General features: G+C 36.5%; 1 protein-coding gene across 3 annotated transcripts in view; it reads right to left on the minus strand.

Moving 5' to 3' along the window:
• The window catches only part of LOC117328198 (glutamate [NMDA] receptor subunit 1-like), a 62,634-nt gene that overhangs the window by 13,595 nt on the left and 35,042 nt on the right, over positions 1 to 13,997 (minus strand). For 2 of the 3 annotated variants that reach the window (XM_033885628.1, XM_033885630.1), the window contains one exon: positions 11,534 to 11,679. In XM_033885628.1, the coding sequence (XP_033741519.1) occupies positions 11,534 to 11,679 (146 nt within the window). Of the gene's footprint in view, positions 1 to 3,236; positions 4,038 to 11,533; positions 11,680 to 13,997 lie in introns of those variants that run through there. The other variant, XM_033885629.1, reaches the window with a different exon arrangement.

Consider the following 13,997-nt stretch of genomic DNA (forward strand, 5'->3'; position numbering starts at 1 on the left):
ATATGTAACACAGAAGGATCCCCCACCATACACAACCATAAATATATGGGTATTTGTAACACAGAAGGATCCCCACCATACACAACCATAAATATATGGGTATATGTAACACAGAAGGATCCCCCACCATACACAACCATAAATTTATGGGTATCAAATCAATATAACACACAGAGACAACAACAGTTTTAAATATCTCTTATCTTGGCAAAAAATATCAAATAAATTAACATCACATTTAAATAAAAAAAATCCACATTCAGGATATGAAAAACAAATATTTCTTACCTGGTTCTAAGTCTTAAAAAGGTTTTATCTATATCAAATGTCCTTTTTCACATTACTTGACCCATGGCCATATCATAAATATCATACGACGTGTGAAAACACTATTTTGACGTCATAAAGTATTTTTCTTTGGTAGTGAAAATCTTGCAAGTATTCAAGTCCAAATAACCATGTCTTTTAGGGAAACAAATTTGAGAGTTTTAATATAGGTTATATGGTCAATAGAATCTTAAACTTGTGTAATTGCAAAAAACCTTAAGGCTTGTGGCATATCAAACTCAGGGATCACCACAATTTCAAAATGATGGGTGGAGGAAAATTTTTTGACATTTTTTTCTGAACATGTACTTTTGTGGATGTCATGCAGCCTCGCGGTGCGACGTTTCGAGAAACATCATCAATTATGACATTAAGAATAGAGATTTAATTATGTTGTTTGATTTAGTTCTAAATAAATATGCATTTTAATCATTTGCTCACTCTCTGCCATATATATCGTGTAAATTAAAACAAAATAACAGCTTATACCATTACTTTAAAAAACTACAAACATACATTCCTCATTTAAACAATCATCAATTTATTTTCACAAAACCATTTCAATCTCAATTCCAACTCTTTAATATAACATGGAATAAAACAAACTCAAATAGCATCTTTTACAGTTATAAATATGATAAACATTCACATCAAGATCATATTGCATTGTCAAGTATTATAAGTTAAAACATTTCAATTATTAATTTCATAAATTGCACTATAATATTATCAGTGAACATATTAATAGCAACTTTTATATCTATGATACAGCATCTACAAATCAAACTCAATGGCAACTTTTACTGGACATAATATAAGAATATATAAAGTATTTAAAGCAATGCACAAGCCACAATATAATTTCAATTAAGATATCAATTCAACACAGTCACTATAATTTTCTCCTGAAAATAGTCTTCACTATGAACAATTGAAGCCAAACACAATTCGTCTCTCCAAATGACATGAACATTCTGCTGTTGCACAGCCCCTTCTAGAAAGAAGCAGCTTTCTTGTAGGGAACTCCCTGGGTAAACACCATCATCAGAGAGTTCAAGATCCTCTGAGAGAGCCTGTTCCTGCTGGTGGTAATAAATAAATAAATAAATAGATAAATAAATAAATAGTTTTGAAAAGCTTAATGAATCTTATTGTGGTCATTACCATATTATAATTATGAACTTCTTATTCCTACATATTTGTAATAAGCAAAACAATTAAAACCATCAATAAATCTTTGGAAAAAAAAACCCCAAAAAAAACAAATTAATTATATTTTAACAAATTTAATCAAATTAGTACATATTCATTACAAATGTACATGTTATTTTTTAATTGCATTGTATATACTTGAGGTGCTAATTAACTTATCTTTATTTAATAATGATTAAAGAAAATCAAAAACCTAGATAACACTTTGACCGTTTCGAGATCGTTTTTGGAAGGGAGATCACTCTAATAGTGCTTTCTAAAAATAGCACGTGACAAGAAAACCAATGCACGAAATATTCGTTAGATTATTATCATTATCTAGCAAATCAAATATAGGCTAATTGTAAGCTTACCTTGGTCATCTTCATACACAATTAATCCATGCGCATTTCTGTAGCCGTGGCTTGCGCGATATATCAGATTTCAGTCTGTTGGCTGCAGGTTTTCTAGATCGGTTGTCGCGATCGCATGTCGTTCACATGGTGTTCCAAAAAAGGAGCTGATACTCCTCTCTTCATGGTGACATTGCCATAAAGTTTTCAAAAATGTATCCATGCTTCTCAAACATCGGCTTAGGTATTGATATTATCAGTTTGATTATCCCAGCTGAATATTAATTCTTGTGAAAAAAAAATCTAATCGGACCGTCGGTTTTTCCGATGTAGACGATGGTAATATTTTCTCTGATGTCCCGATCGACTGAAACCATACAATCACATCTGTTCCCATGGTCAGAACAGTACACCTACTATTAATTAATTATCACCATCGATATAGGTGTGATCAAGAGATCAGTCGACCGTATCAAAACATAACGGTGAGGCACCTTACCGAGATTAGGCCTAGTTCACCTGTAAAAACAGGGGCCATAGGTAATGAGTATCGGACGCTATAGAAACGGGTCAGTTTTCTGCTTGAAATCGATACAAAATAGGGGTGTTAGGTAACAATTACATGCGTGGCGGATCGAGTGAATTTGGTTGTGTAAGCGTGGCGGGTACCCAGCTAAGGGTGGCGGGCCGCCACGTTAAAACAGGCAATGGTGATCACTGAAACTGTTCAACAAATTCATATGAGATCCTCAATGTGTAACACAATATCACAAAGGTCACCTGTCAAAAGTGTAATTTACAAAGGTCACCTGTCAAAAGTGTAATTTACAAAGGTCACCTGTCAAAAGTGTAATTTACAAAGGTCACCTGTCAAAAGTGTAATTTACAAAGGTCACCTGTCAAAAGTGTAATTTACAAAGGGCAATGTCAAACTTAGAACATACAAACTTCGTCAAACATACTACATACAAACTTTGTCAAACATATAACAAACTAAATTTGTCAAACATATATAACATACAAACTTTAACAGACATATTACATACAAACTAAATTTGTCAAACATATAACATACAAATTTTAACAGACATATATTACATACAAACTTTGTCAAACATATAACCAAACACTTTGTCAAACATTTAACATACAAACTTTAACAGACATATTACATACAAACTTTAACAGACATATTACATACAAACTTTAACAGACATATTACATACAAACTTTGTCAAACATATAACCAAACACTTTGTCAAACATTTTACATACAAACTTTGTCAAACATATTTACATACAAACTTTATCAAATGTGTAACATACTATAACAAAGTGAACTGTCAAACAGGTAATGTGCAAATGACTTTTTCTATAAGCTATATAATTAGACTCTATTATTTACCCATAACACCCTGTATATACTATATAATTAGACTCTATTATTTACCCATAACACCCTGTATATACTGTATAATTAGACTCTATTATTTACCCATAACACCCTGTATATACTGTATAATTAGACTCTATTATTTACCCATAACACCCTGTATATACTGTATAATTAGACTCTATTATTTACCCATAACACCCTGTATATACTGTATAATTAGACTCTATTATTTACCCATAACACCCTGTATATACTATATAATTAGACTCTATTATTTACCCATAACACCCTGTATATACTGTATAATTAGACTCTATTATTTACCCATAACACCCTGTATATACTGTATAATTACTCTATTATTTACCCATAACACCCTGTATATACTATATAATTAGACTCTATTATTTACCCATAACACCCTGTATATACTGTATAATTAGACTCTATTATTTACCCAGCTAAATTCAATGATTGAATAACATGTACAGATCACTTTATAGTCCTCATATAACAATGTCTGTTTATAATGAAGTGATATTAATACATGTAATTAGTACAAATACATGACTAAATCAATTAAAGACAGATAAACTCTACAACAAATCAATTAAAGACAGATAAACTCTACAACAAATCAATCAAACAGAACCAATCAATCAAAGATCTTTTGTTTCATTTTCTTCTTCAAATTTTTCCTTTGATGCAGCCTGATGTTCATCCTTCAGAGCTCGAAGGAAATTCCAGGATTTTCGAAGTTCTTTCTTTTTCTGGAAATACACGGAGTAAAGGTGAGCCACTGGTCATAGGGTGTCAGTTGTTAGTTCAGACAGGTCAACATGCCAGAGTTTGTTAGTTCAGACAGGTCAACATGCCAGAGTTTGTTAGCTCAATCACTGTCCATTCTATCTGTTAGTGACAGCTCATGTGGTGTCATGTTAACGTTCTTGTTGATTAGTAACTGGTAACATTCCTGTAGGTTAGTAACTGGTAACATTCCTGTAGGTTAGTTGTAGTAACTGGTAACATTCCTGTAGGTTAGGTGTAGTAACTGGTAACATTCCTGTAGGTTAGGTGTAGTAACTGGTAACATTCCTGTAGGTTAGGTGTAGTAACTGGTAACATTCCTGTAGGTTAGTAACTGGTAACATTCCTGTAGGTTAGTTGTAGTAACTGGTAACATTCCTGTAGGTTAGGTGTAGTAACTGGTAACATTCCTGTAGGTTAGGTGTAGTAACTGGTAACATTCCTGTAGGTTAGGTGTAGTAACTGGTAACATTCCAGTAGGTTAGTAACTGGTAACATTCCTGTAGGTTAGTTGTAGTAACTGGTAACATTCCTGTAGGTTAGTTGTAGTAACTGGTAACATTCCTGTAGGTTAGTTGTAGTAACTGGTAACATTCCTGTAGGTTAGTTGTAGTAACTGGTAACATTCCTGTAGGTTAGTAACTGGTAACATTCCTGTAGGTTAGTAACTGGTAACATTCCTGTAGGTTAGTAACTGGTAACATTCCTGTAGGTTAGTTGTAGTAACTGGTAACATTCCTGTAGGTTAGTTGTAGTAACTGGTAACATTCCTGTAGGTTAGTAACTGGTAACATTCCTGTAGGTTAGGTGTAGTAACTGGTAACATTCCTTTAGGTTAGTAACTGGTAACATTCCTGTAGGTTAGTAACTGGTAACATTCCTGTAGGTTAGGTGTAGTAACTGGTAACATTCCTGTAGGTTAGTAACTGGTAACATTCCTGTAGGTTAGGTGTAGTAACTGGTAACATTCCTGTAGGTTAGTAACTGGTAACGTTCCTGTAGGTTAGGTGTAGTAACTGGTAACATTCCTGTAGGTTAGTAACTGGTAACATTCCTGTAGGTTAGGTGTAGTAACTGGTAACATTCCTGTAGGTTAGTAACTGGTAACGTTCCTGTAGGTTAGTAACTGGTAACATTCCTATAGGTTAGTAACTGGTAACATTCCTGTAGGTTAGTAACTGGTAACATTCCTGTAGGTTAGTTGTAGTAACTGGTAACATTCCTGTAGGTTAGTAACTGGTAACATTCCTGTAGGTTAGTTGTAGTAACTGGTAACATTCCTGTAGGTTAGTTGTAGTAACTGGTAACATTCCTATAGGTTAGTAACTGGTAACATTCCTGTAGGTCAGTAACTGGTAACATTCCTGTAGGTTAGTTGTAGTAACTGGTAACATTCCTGTAGGTTAGTTGTAGTAACTGGTAACATTCCTGTAGGTTAGGTGTAGTAACTGGTAACATTCCTGTAGGTTAGTAACTGGTAACGTTCCTGTAGGTTAGTAACTGGTAACATTCCTATAGGTTAGTAACTGGTAACATTCCTGTAGGTTAGTAACTGGTAACATTCCTGTAGGTTAGTTGTAGTAACTGGTAACATTCCTGTAGGTTAGTAACTGGTAACATTCCTGTAGGTTAGTAACTGGTAACATTCCTGTAGGTTAGTAACTGGTAACATTCCTGTAGGTTAGTTGTAGTAACTGGTAACATTCCTGTAGGTTAGTTGTAGTAACTGGTAACATTCCTGTAGGTTAGTAACTGGTAACATTCCTGTAGGTTAGGTGTAGTAACTGGTAACATTCCTTTAGGTTAGTAACTGGTAACATTCCTGTAGGTTAGTAACTGGTAACATTCCTGTAGGTTAGGTGTAGTAACTGGTAACATTCCTGTAGGTTAGTAACTGGTAACATTCCTGTAGGTTAGGTGTAGTAACTGGTAACATTCCTGTAGGTTAGTAACTGGTAACGTTCCTGTAGGTTAGGTGTAGTAACTGGTAACATTCCTGTAGGTTAGTAACTGGTAACATTCCTGTAGGTTAGGTGTAGTAACTGGTAACATTCCTGTAGGTTAGTAACTGGTAACGTTCCTGTAGGTTAGTAACTGGTAACATTCCTATAGGTTAGTAACTGGTAACATTCCTGTAGGTTAGTAACTGGTAACATTCCTGTAGGTTAGTTGTAGTAACTGGTAACATTCCTGTAGGTTAGTAACTGGTAACATTCCTGTAGGTTAGTTGTAGTAACTGGTAACATTCCTGTAGGTTAGTTGTAGTAACTGGTAACATTCCTGTAGGTTAGTAACTGGTAACATTCCTGTAGGTCAGTAACTGGTAACATTCCTGTAGGTTAGTTGTAGTAACTGGTAACATTCCTGTAGGTTAGTTGTAGTAACTGGTAACATTCCTGTAGGTTAGGTGTAGTAACTGGTAACATTCCTGTAGGTTAGTAACTGGTAACGTTCCTGTAGGTTAGTAACTGGTAACATTCCTATAGGTTAGTAACTGGTAACATTCCTGTAGGTTAGTAACTGGTAACATTCCTGTAGGTTAGTTGTAGTAACTGGTAACATTCCTGTAGGTTAGTAACTGGTAACATTCCTGTAGGTTAGTTGTAGTAACTGGTAACATTCCTGTAGGTTAGTTGTAGTAACTGGTAACATTCCTGTAGGTTAGTAACTGGTAACATTCCTGTAGGTTAGGTGTAGTAACTGGTAACATTCCTGTAGGTTAGTTGTAGTAACTGGTAACATTCCTGTGTGTTAGTTGTAGTAACTGGTAACATTCCTGTAGGTTAGGTGTAGTAACTGGTAACATTCCTGTAGGTTAGGTGTAGTAACTGGTAACATTCCTGTAGGTTAGTAACTGGTAACATTCCTGTAGGTTAGTTGTAGTAACTGGTAACATTCCTGTAGGTTAGTTGTAGTAACTGGTAACATTCCTGTAGGTTAGTTGTAGTAACTGGTAACATTCCTGTAGGTTAGTTGTAGTAACTGGTAACATTCCTGTAGGTTAGTTGTAGTAACTGGTAACATTCCTGTAGGTTAGTTGTAGTAACTGGTAACATTCCTGTAGGTTAGTAACTGGTAACATTCCTGTAGGTTAGTTGTAGTAACTGGTAACATTCCTGTAGGTTAGTTGTAGTAACTGGTAACATTCCTGTAGGTTAGGTGTAGTAACTGGTAACATTCCTGTAGGTTAGTTGTAGTAACTGGTAACATTCCTGTAGGTTAGTTGTAGTAACTGGTAACATTCCTGTAGGTTAGTTGTTGTAACTGGTAACATTCCTGTAGGTCAGTAACTGGTAACATTCCTGTAGGTTAGTAACTGGTTACATTCCTGTAGTTTAGTAACTGGTAACATTCCTGTAGGTTAGTTGTAGTAACTGGTAACATTCCTGTAGGTTAGTAACTGGTAACATTCCTGTAGGTTAGTTGTAGTAACTGGTAACATTCCTGTAGGTTAGTTGTAGTAACTGGTAACATTCCTATAGGTTAGTAACTGGTAACATTCCTGTAGGTCAGTAACTGGTAACATTCCTGTAGGTTAGTTGTAGTAACTGGTAACATTCCTGTAGGTTAGTTGTAGTAACTGGTAACATTCCTGTAGGTTAGGTGTAGTAACTGGTAACATTCCTGTAGGTTAGTAACTGGTAACGTTCCTGTAGGTTAGTAACTGGTAACATTCCTATAGGTTAGTAACTGGTAACATTCCTGTAGGTTAGTAACTGGTAACATTCCTGTAGGTTAGTTGTAGTAACTGGTAACATTCCTGTAGGTTAGTAACTGGTAACATTCCTGTAGGTTAGTTGTAGTAACTGGTAACATTCCTGTAGGTTAGTTGTAGTAACTGGTAACATTCCTGTAGGTTAGTAACTGGTAACATTCCTGTAGGTTAGGTGTAGTAACTGGTAACATTCCTGTAGGTTAGTTGTAGTAACTGGTAACATTCCTGTGTGTTAGTTGTAGTAACTGGTAACATTCCTGTAGGTTAGGTGTAGTAACTGGTAACATTCCTGTAGGTTAGGTGTAGTAACTGGTAACATTCCTGTAGGTTAGTAACTGGTAACATTCCTGTAGGTTAGTTGTAGTAACTGGTAACATTCCTGTAGGTTAGTTGTAGTAACTGGTAACATTCCTGTAGGTTAGTTGTAGTAACTGGTAACATTCCTGTAGGTTAGTTGTAGTAACTGGTAACATTCCTGTAGGTTAGTTGTAGTAACTGGTAACATTCCTGTAGGTTAGTTGTAGTAACTGGTAACATTCCTGTAGGTTAGTAACTGGTAACATTCCTGTAGGTTAGTTGTAGTAACTGGTAACATTCCTGTAGGTTAGTTGTAGTAACTGGTAACATTCCTGTAGGTTAGGTGTAGTAACTGGTAACATTCCTGTAGGTTAGTTGTAGTAACTGGTAACATTCCTGTAGGTTAGTTGTAGTAACTGGTAACATTCCTGTAGGTTAGTTGTTGTAACTGGTAACATTCCTGTAGGTCAGTAACTGGTAACATTCCTGTAGGTTAGTAACTGGTTACATTCCTGTAGTTTAGTAACTGGTAACATTCCTGTAGGTTAGTTGTAGTAACTGGTAACATTCCTGTAGGTTAGTTGTAGTAACTGGTAACATTCCTGTAGGTTAGTTGTAGTAACTGGTAACATTCCTGTAGGTTAGTTGTAGTAACTAGTAACATTCCTGTAGGTTAGTTGTAGTAAAATTCTTGAATACAGTACATTTATTTAACTTGTAGGTTATTAGTAACTGAGGGGTATATTGTGGCTAGTATTTAGAAGGGTTACTTATAGAGGAATTCCATTGAAATACACATTTACTTAACTTGGCAATGGGGCCTTACAGCTCAATGAAAATCATAAAGATAACTAAAACTTGTAATGAAAAATGCATGTGTGTTGAAAAAATATTTCTACGGATTACTGTTGTAACCTGCATTACAAAAGTAGATGGAAAACATAAAAATATATAAGATAATGCAAAAACAAAAACTATCCCCTAACTTACAGACTTGGGGATGTTGATGAAACTTATTAATAAGTTGAAGAGAATTACCTACATGAGCCATATACAAAGTGTGGGAATACCTAATATGGACTATGTGCTTAAAAGCATATGCACATGAGAAGAAAATTGGTGCAGTAACCATGTGTATATGGGAATTGATATTGAGCAGTGATGCTGTTGTATGAATGAACACTAAACATGAAAAGCTGACAAACAAAAATGAAAATTATGCATGAAGATTAAGTTATGAATTATAATCAAAACGTGTAAACGGACAAAATAGAGTAAACAAGGATGGATAGTATTGCAACAGCAATACAAAGTCCCCTGCCTGAACCAGGAGTGCAACTATTTATTTTCCATTTTTTAAGCTACGTGTTATACTGATCACGTATACCAAGTTTTGTTAAAATCGGAGTAGTACTTTAGGATTGTCTGGACACGCCTCAACCAATGAGAAGTCGGCGGCCATTTTGAAAATTGGTTTTTCGAAAAAAAAAAAATGTAGGATGCACAACTACATGTTATACTGATCATGAATACCAAGTTTCGTTAAAATCGGAGTAGTACTTTAGGAGGAGTTGTGTCCGGACAAGCCTCAACCAATGAGAAGCCAGCATCCATTTTGAAAAATGAATTTAAAAAAAAAAAAATGTGGGATGCACAACTACATGTTATACTGATCATGTATTCCAAGTTTCGTTAAAATCGGAGTAGTACTTTAGGAGGAGTTGTCCGGACAAACCTCAACCTATGAGAAGCCAGCATCCATTTTGAAAAATGAATTTTGGAAAAAACAAATGTGGGATGCACAACTACATGTTATACTGATCATGTATACCAAGTTTCGTTAAAATCGGAGTAGTACTTTAGGAGGAGTTGTCCGGACAAGTCTCAACCTATGAGAAGTCGGCGGCCATTTTGAAAATTGGTTTTCCTAAAAAAAAAATGTGGGATGCACAACTACATGTTATACTGATCCTGTATACCAAGTTTCGTTAAAATCAGAGTAGTACTTTAGGAGGAGTTGTCCGGACAAGTCTCAACCAATGAGAAGTCGGCGGCCATTTTGAAAATTGGTTTTTCGAAAAACAAATGTGGGATGCACAACTACATGTTATACTGATCATGTATTCCAAGTTTCGTTAAAATCTGAGTAGTACTTTAGGAGGAGTTGTCCGGACAAACCTCAACCAATGAGAAGCCAGCATCCATTTTGAAAAATGAATTTTGGAAAAAACAAATGTGGGATGCACAACTACAAGTTATACTGATCATGTATACCAAGTTTCGTTAAAATTGGAGTAGTACTTTAGGAGGAGTTGTCCGGACAAGTCTCAACCTATGATAGGTCGGCGGCCATTTTGAAAATTGGTTTTCCGAAAAAAACAATGTGGGATGCACAACTACATGATATACTGATCCTGTATACCAAGTTTCGTTAAAATCAGAGTAGTACTTTAGGAGGAGTTGTCCGGACAAGTCTCAACCAATGAGAAGTCGGCGGCCATTTTGAAAATTGGTTTTTCGAGAAAAAAAATGTGGGATGCACAACTACATGTTATACTGATCCTGTATACCAAGTTTCGTTAAAATCGGAGTAGTACTTTAGGAGGAGTTGTCCGGACAAGTCTCAACCTATGAGAAGTCGGCGGCCATTTTGAAAATTGGTTTTTCGAAAAAAACAATGTGGGATGCACAACTACATGTTATACTGATCCTGTATACCAAGTTTCGTTAAAATCAGAGTAGTACGTTAGGAGGAGTTGTCCGGACAAGTCTCAACCAATGAGAAGTCGGCGGCCATTTTGAAAATTGGTTTTTCGGGAAAAAAAATGTGGGATGCACAACTACATGTTATACTGATCATGTATACCAAGTTTCATTAAAATCGAAGCAGTACTTTAGAAGGAGTTGTCCGGACAACTATTGCGTGACAGACAGACGGACGGACGGACAGACGGACGGACAGACGGACGGACGGACGGACGGACGGAGGGTAAACCTATAGTCCCCCCATTTTTCAAACGGCAGGGGACTAATAATTCAGCATGAAAACATCATAAAACAAACTTTTTGACATTCAGGATATGTACACAACTAAATTATTTAAAGCCTAAGGTCATGGTGGCAGCCATATTTCATTGAAACAGGAAGTAGGTGGCGTTATAGTGAATGTGGTTACTAAATATGGTTATATTTTTCAGTCTTGTTAATTAATTAATTAATTAATGTTCGTTTAATAACTGTCTATCTGAAGTCCCCTAGGCACTGACAGACACAGGAGACTGCCGGGGATGGTGGTGGTTAAAAACATCGATAAAAATCTCACAGCTTCAGCAGCAAAGCCAGCCTAGGAATGAAAACGAGGCTTAAAAAAACAAAGTTTATAGAGAGGAAAAGGGAAGTAACTCTTACTGACGGTGAGTGCAGTGAATATTTATTAAAATTACTCACCTCGATGTTACCCCTCCAGCGATCCGCTGCATTCCGTGCCAGCTCTAACTCCTTCTCTTTTAGTCCTCGATGTCGTTTATAAGCTATTTCCACAAAAATGAGGATCACACCAGCGACAATCCCACCAGCCACCATCATAAACACACCTAAATATAACACATTATATAAAACAATTACCTATATACACACCTAAATACAACACATTATATAAACAAGGACCGACAGACACACCGAAAGAGAACACAGGAGAGAAAACAAGGACCGACAGACACACCGAAAGAGAACACAGGAGAGAAAACAAGGACCGACAGACACACCGAAAGAGAACACAGGAGAGAAAACAAGGACCGAGAGACACACCGAAAGAGAACACAGGAGAGAAACAAGGACCGAGAGACACACCGAAAGAGAACACAGGAGAGAAAACAAGGACCGACAGACACACCGAAAGAGAACACAGGAGAGAAACAAGGACCGAGAGACACACCGAAAGAGAACACAGGAGAGAAAACAAGGACCGACAGACACACCGAAAGAGAACACAGGAGAGAAAACAAGGACCGACAGACACACCGAAAGAGAACACAGGAGAGAAACAAGGACCGACAGACACACCGAAAGAGAACACAGGAGAGAAACAAGGACCGACAGACACACCGAAAGAGAACACAGGAGAGAAAACAAGGACCGAGAGACACACCGAAAGAGAACACAGTATATAAACAATTACCTACATACACACCTAAATATAACACATTATATAAAACAATTACCTACATACACACCTAAATATAACACATTATATAAAACAATTACCTATATACACACCTAAATATAACACATTATATAAACAATTACCTACATACACACCTAAATATAACACATTATATAAACAATTACCTACATACACACCTAAATATAACACATTATATAAACAATTACCTACATACACACCTAAATATAACACATTATATAATATGACTACCGTTATATACGGTGTCATAAACCCATCACATAAATTTTCTTTATTACACTAGTGTAATAACACCTTTCGCTACGCTGATTGGCTGGTTCCGTGAGAACTATTCATACGCGTGGGAACGACCTACTTCTTTTTACTACGACTCGTAAAAATGGCGACTAGTGCTTGTAAACTTTGAAAAAAAATTAACTGAACGACAAATTGGTCTATCAACATAACATATTGTACAATCAAAGATAAAATCCAAGATGTAAACATCCTAAGTTTTTTAATTATATTTATACTATAAGATGTTAATTAGGCCTGGCAAACATCTATTTTATGACCCCTAGTAACATATTTCAACTCCGATAGAAAATTGCGGTTGCGTTGTCCGATGAGACATATCTAGTCTAGATGCTTTTCAAATAAACAAATAATAACATTATTTAATAAAATCCTCATGAAAAACGGCAATGTAGTTTGTTACAACTTGCCTTCAACGGTTACTCAGAATAACATGCTGACACTGTCGTCGACAAACACGTGTAATGTCAAAACAAACAACACTGCCAACAAATCGGCATCCAAAGTCGCTTTTCAGGGCAGTCTGAACACAATGTTCAGTGGGAATATTCACGGTGGAACATTTCACATCTCCGTAAACTCCCGCGAGGACGAGGATAAACACAAAGCAGTGAAAAGGCGCCGTACAATGGTTCTGAACGACAGCGACAGCGAATAGACATTTGTACAACGAAGCCTCCATTATCGCGCCAAGTGACGTCACGGCGTCGTCACATCAAAAACAGTCGCTCATGAACTTTCAAACTAAAATATTTTCCTCATTGTTTCAAACACCAAGGACAATTTATCTATTATAGATTAAATGGAAAAATGCTGAAATTTTGTTTTGAGACGTGTATTTAATAAAATGAATCCTTTTCAAGAGTCAGTTGTGTTAGAACTATTTCTTCTCTCGTCGGTATAATTGACCTACTTCGAAGGTTCGGGTAATTTGGTTGAGATGTGACGATTCAAGGCAAAAGAGAAAATCAGTTTTTGATGGGGATCGATGAAAGAAAACGTCATATGATAAAAAGAATCTGTCATTCGTTTCCCTTCATATTAGATTTATGAGACTCGGGTTAGAAGGGGGAGGGGGGCGCGCCAGAGGCGCGCAAAAAGAAAAAAGGCAAAACGCGGAGCAGAAAGCGAAGAGGAAGGGGAAACGCAGGACAGAGCCGCGAGAGAGAAAACAAGGACCGACAGACACACCGAAAGAGAACACAGGAGAGAAACAAGGACCGACAGACACACCGAAAGAGAACACAGGAGAGAAAACAAGGACCGAGAGACACACCGAAAGAGAACACAGGAGAGAAACAAGGACCGACAGACACACCGAAAGAGAACACAGGAGAGAAAACAAGGACCGCCAGACACACCGAAAGAGAACACAGGAGAGAAACAAGGACCGACAGACACACCGAAAGAGAAACG

Source organism: Pecten maximus, chromosome 5, assembly GCF_902652985.1.
Source record: "Pecten maximus chromosome 5, xPecMax1.1, whole genome shotgun sequence".
Taxonomy (NCBI): domain Eukaryota; kingdom Metazoa; phylum Mollusca; class Bivalvia; order Pectinida; family Pectinidae; genus Pecten; species Pecten maximus.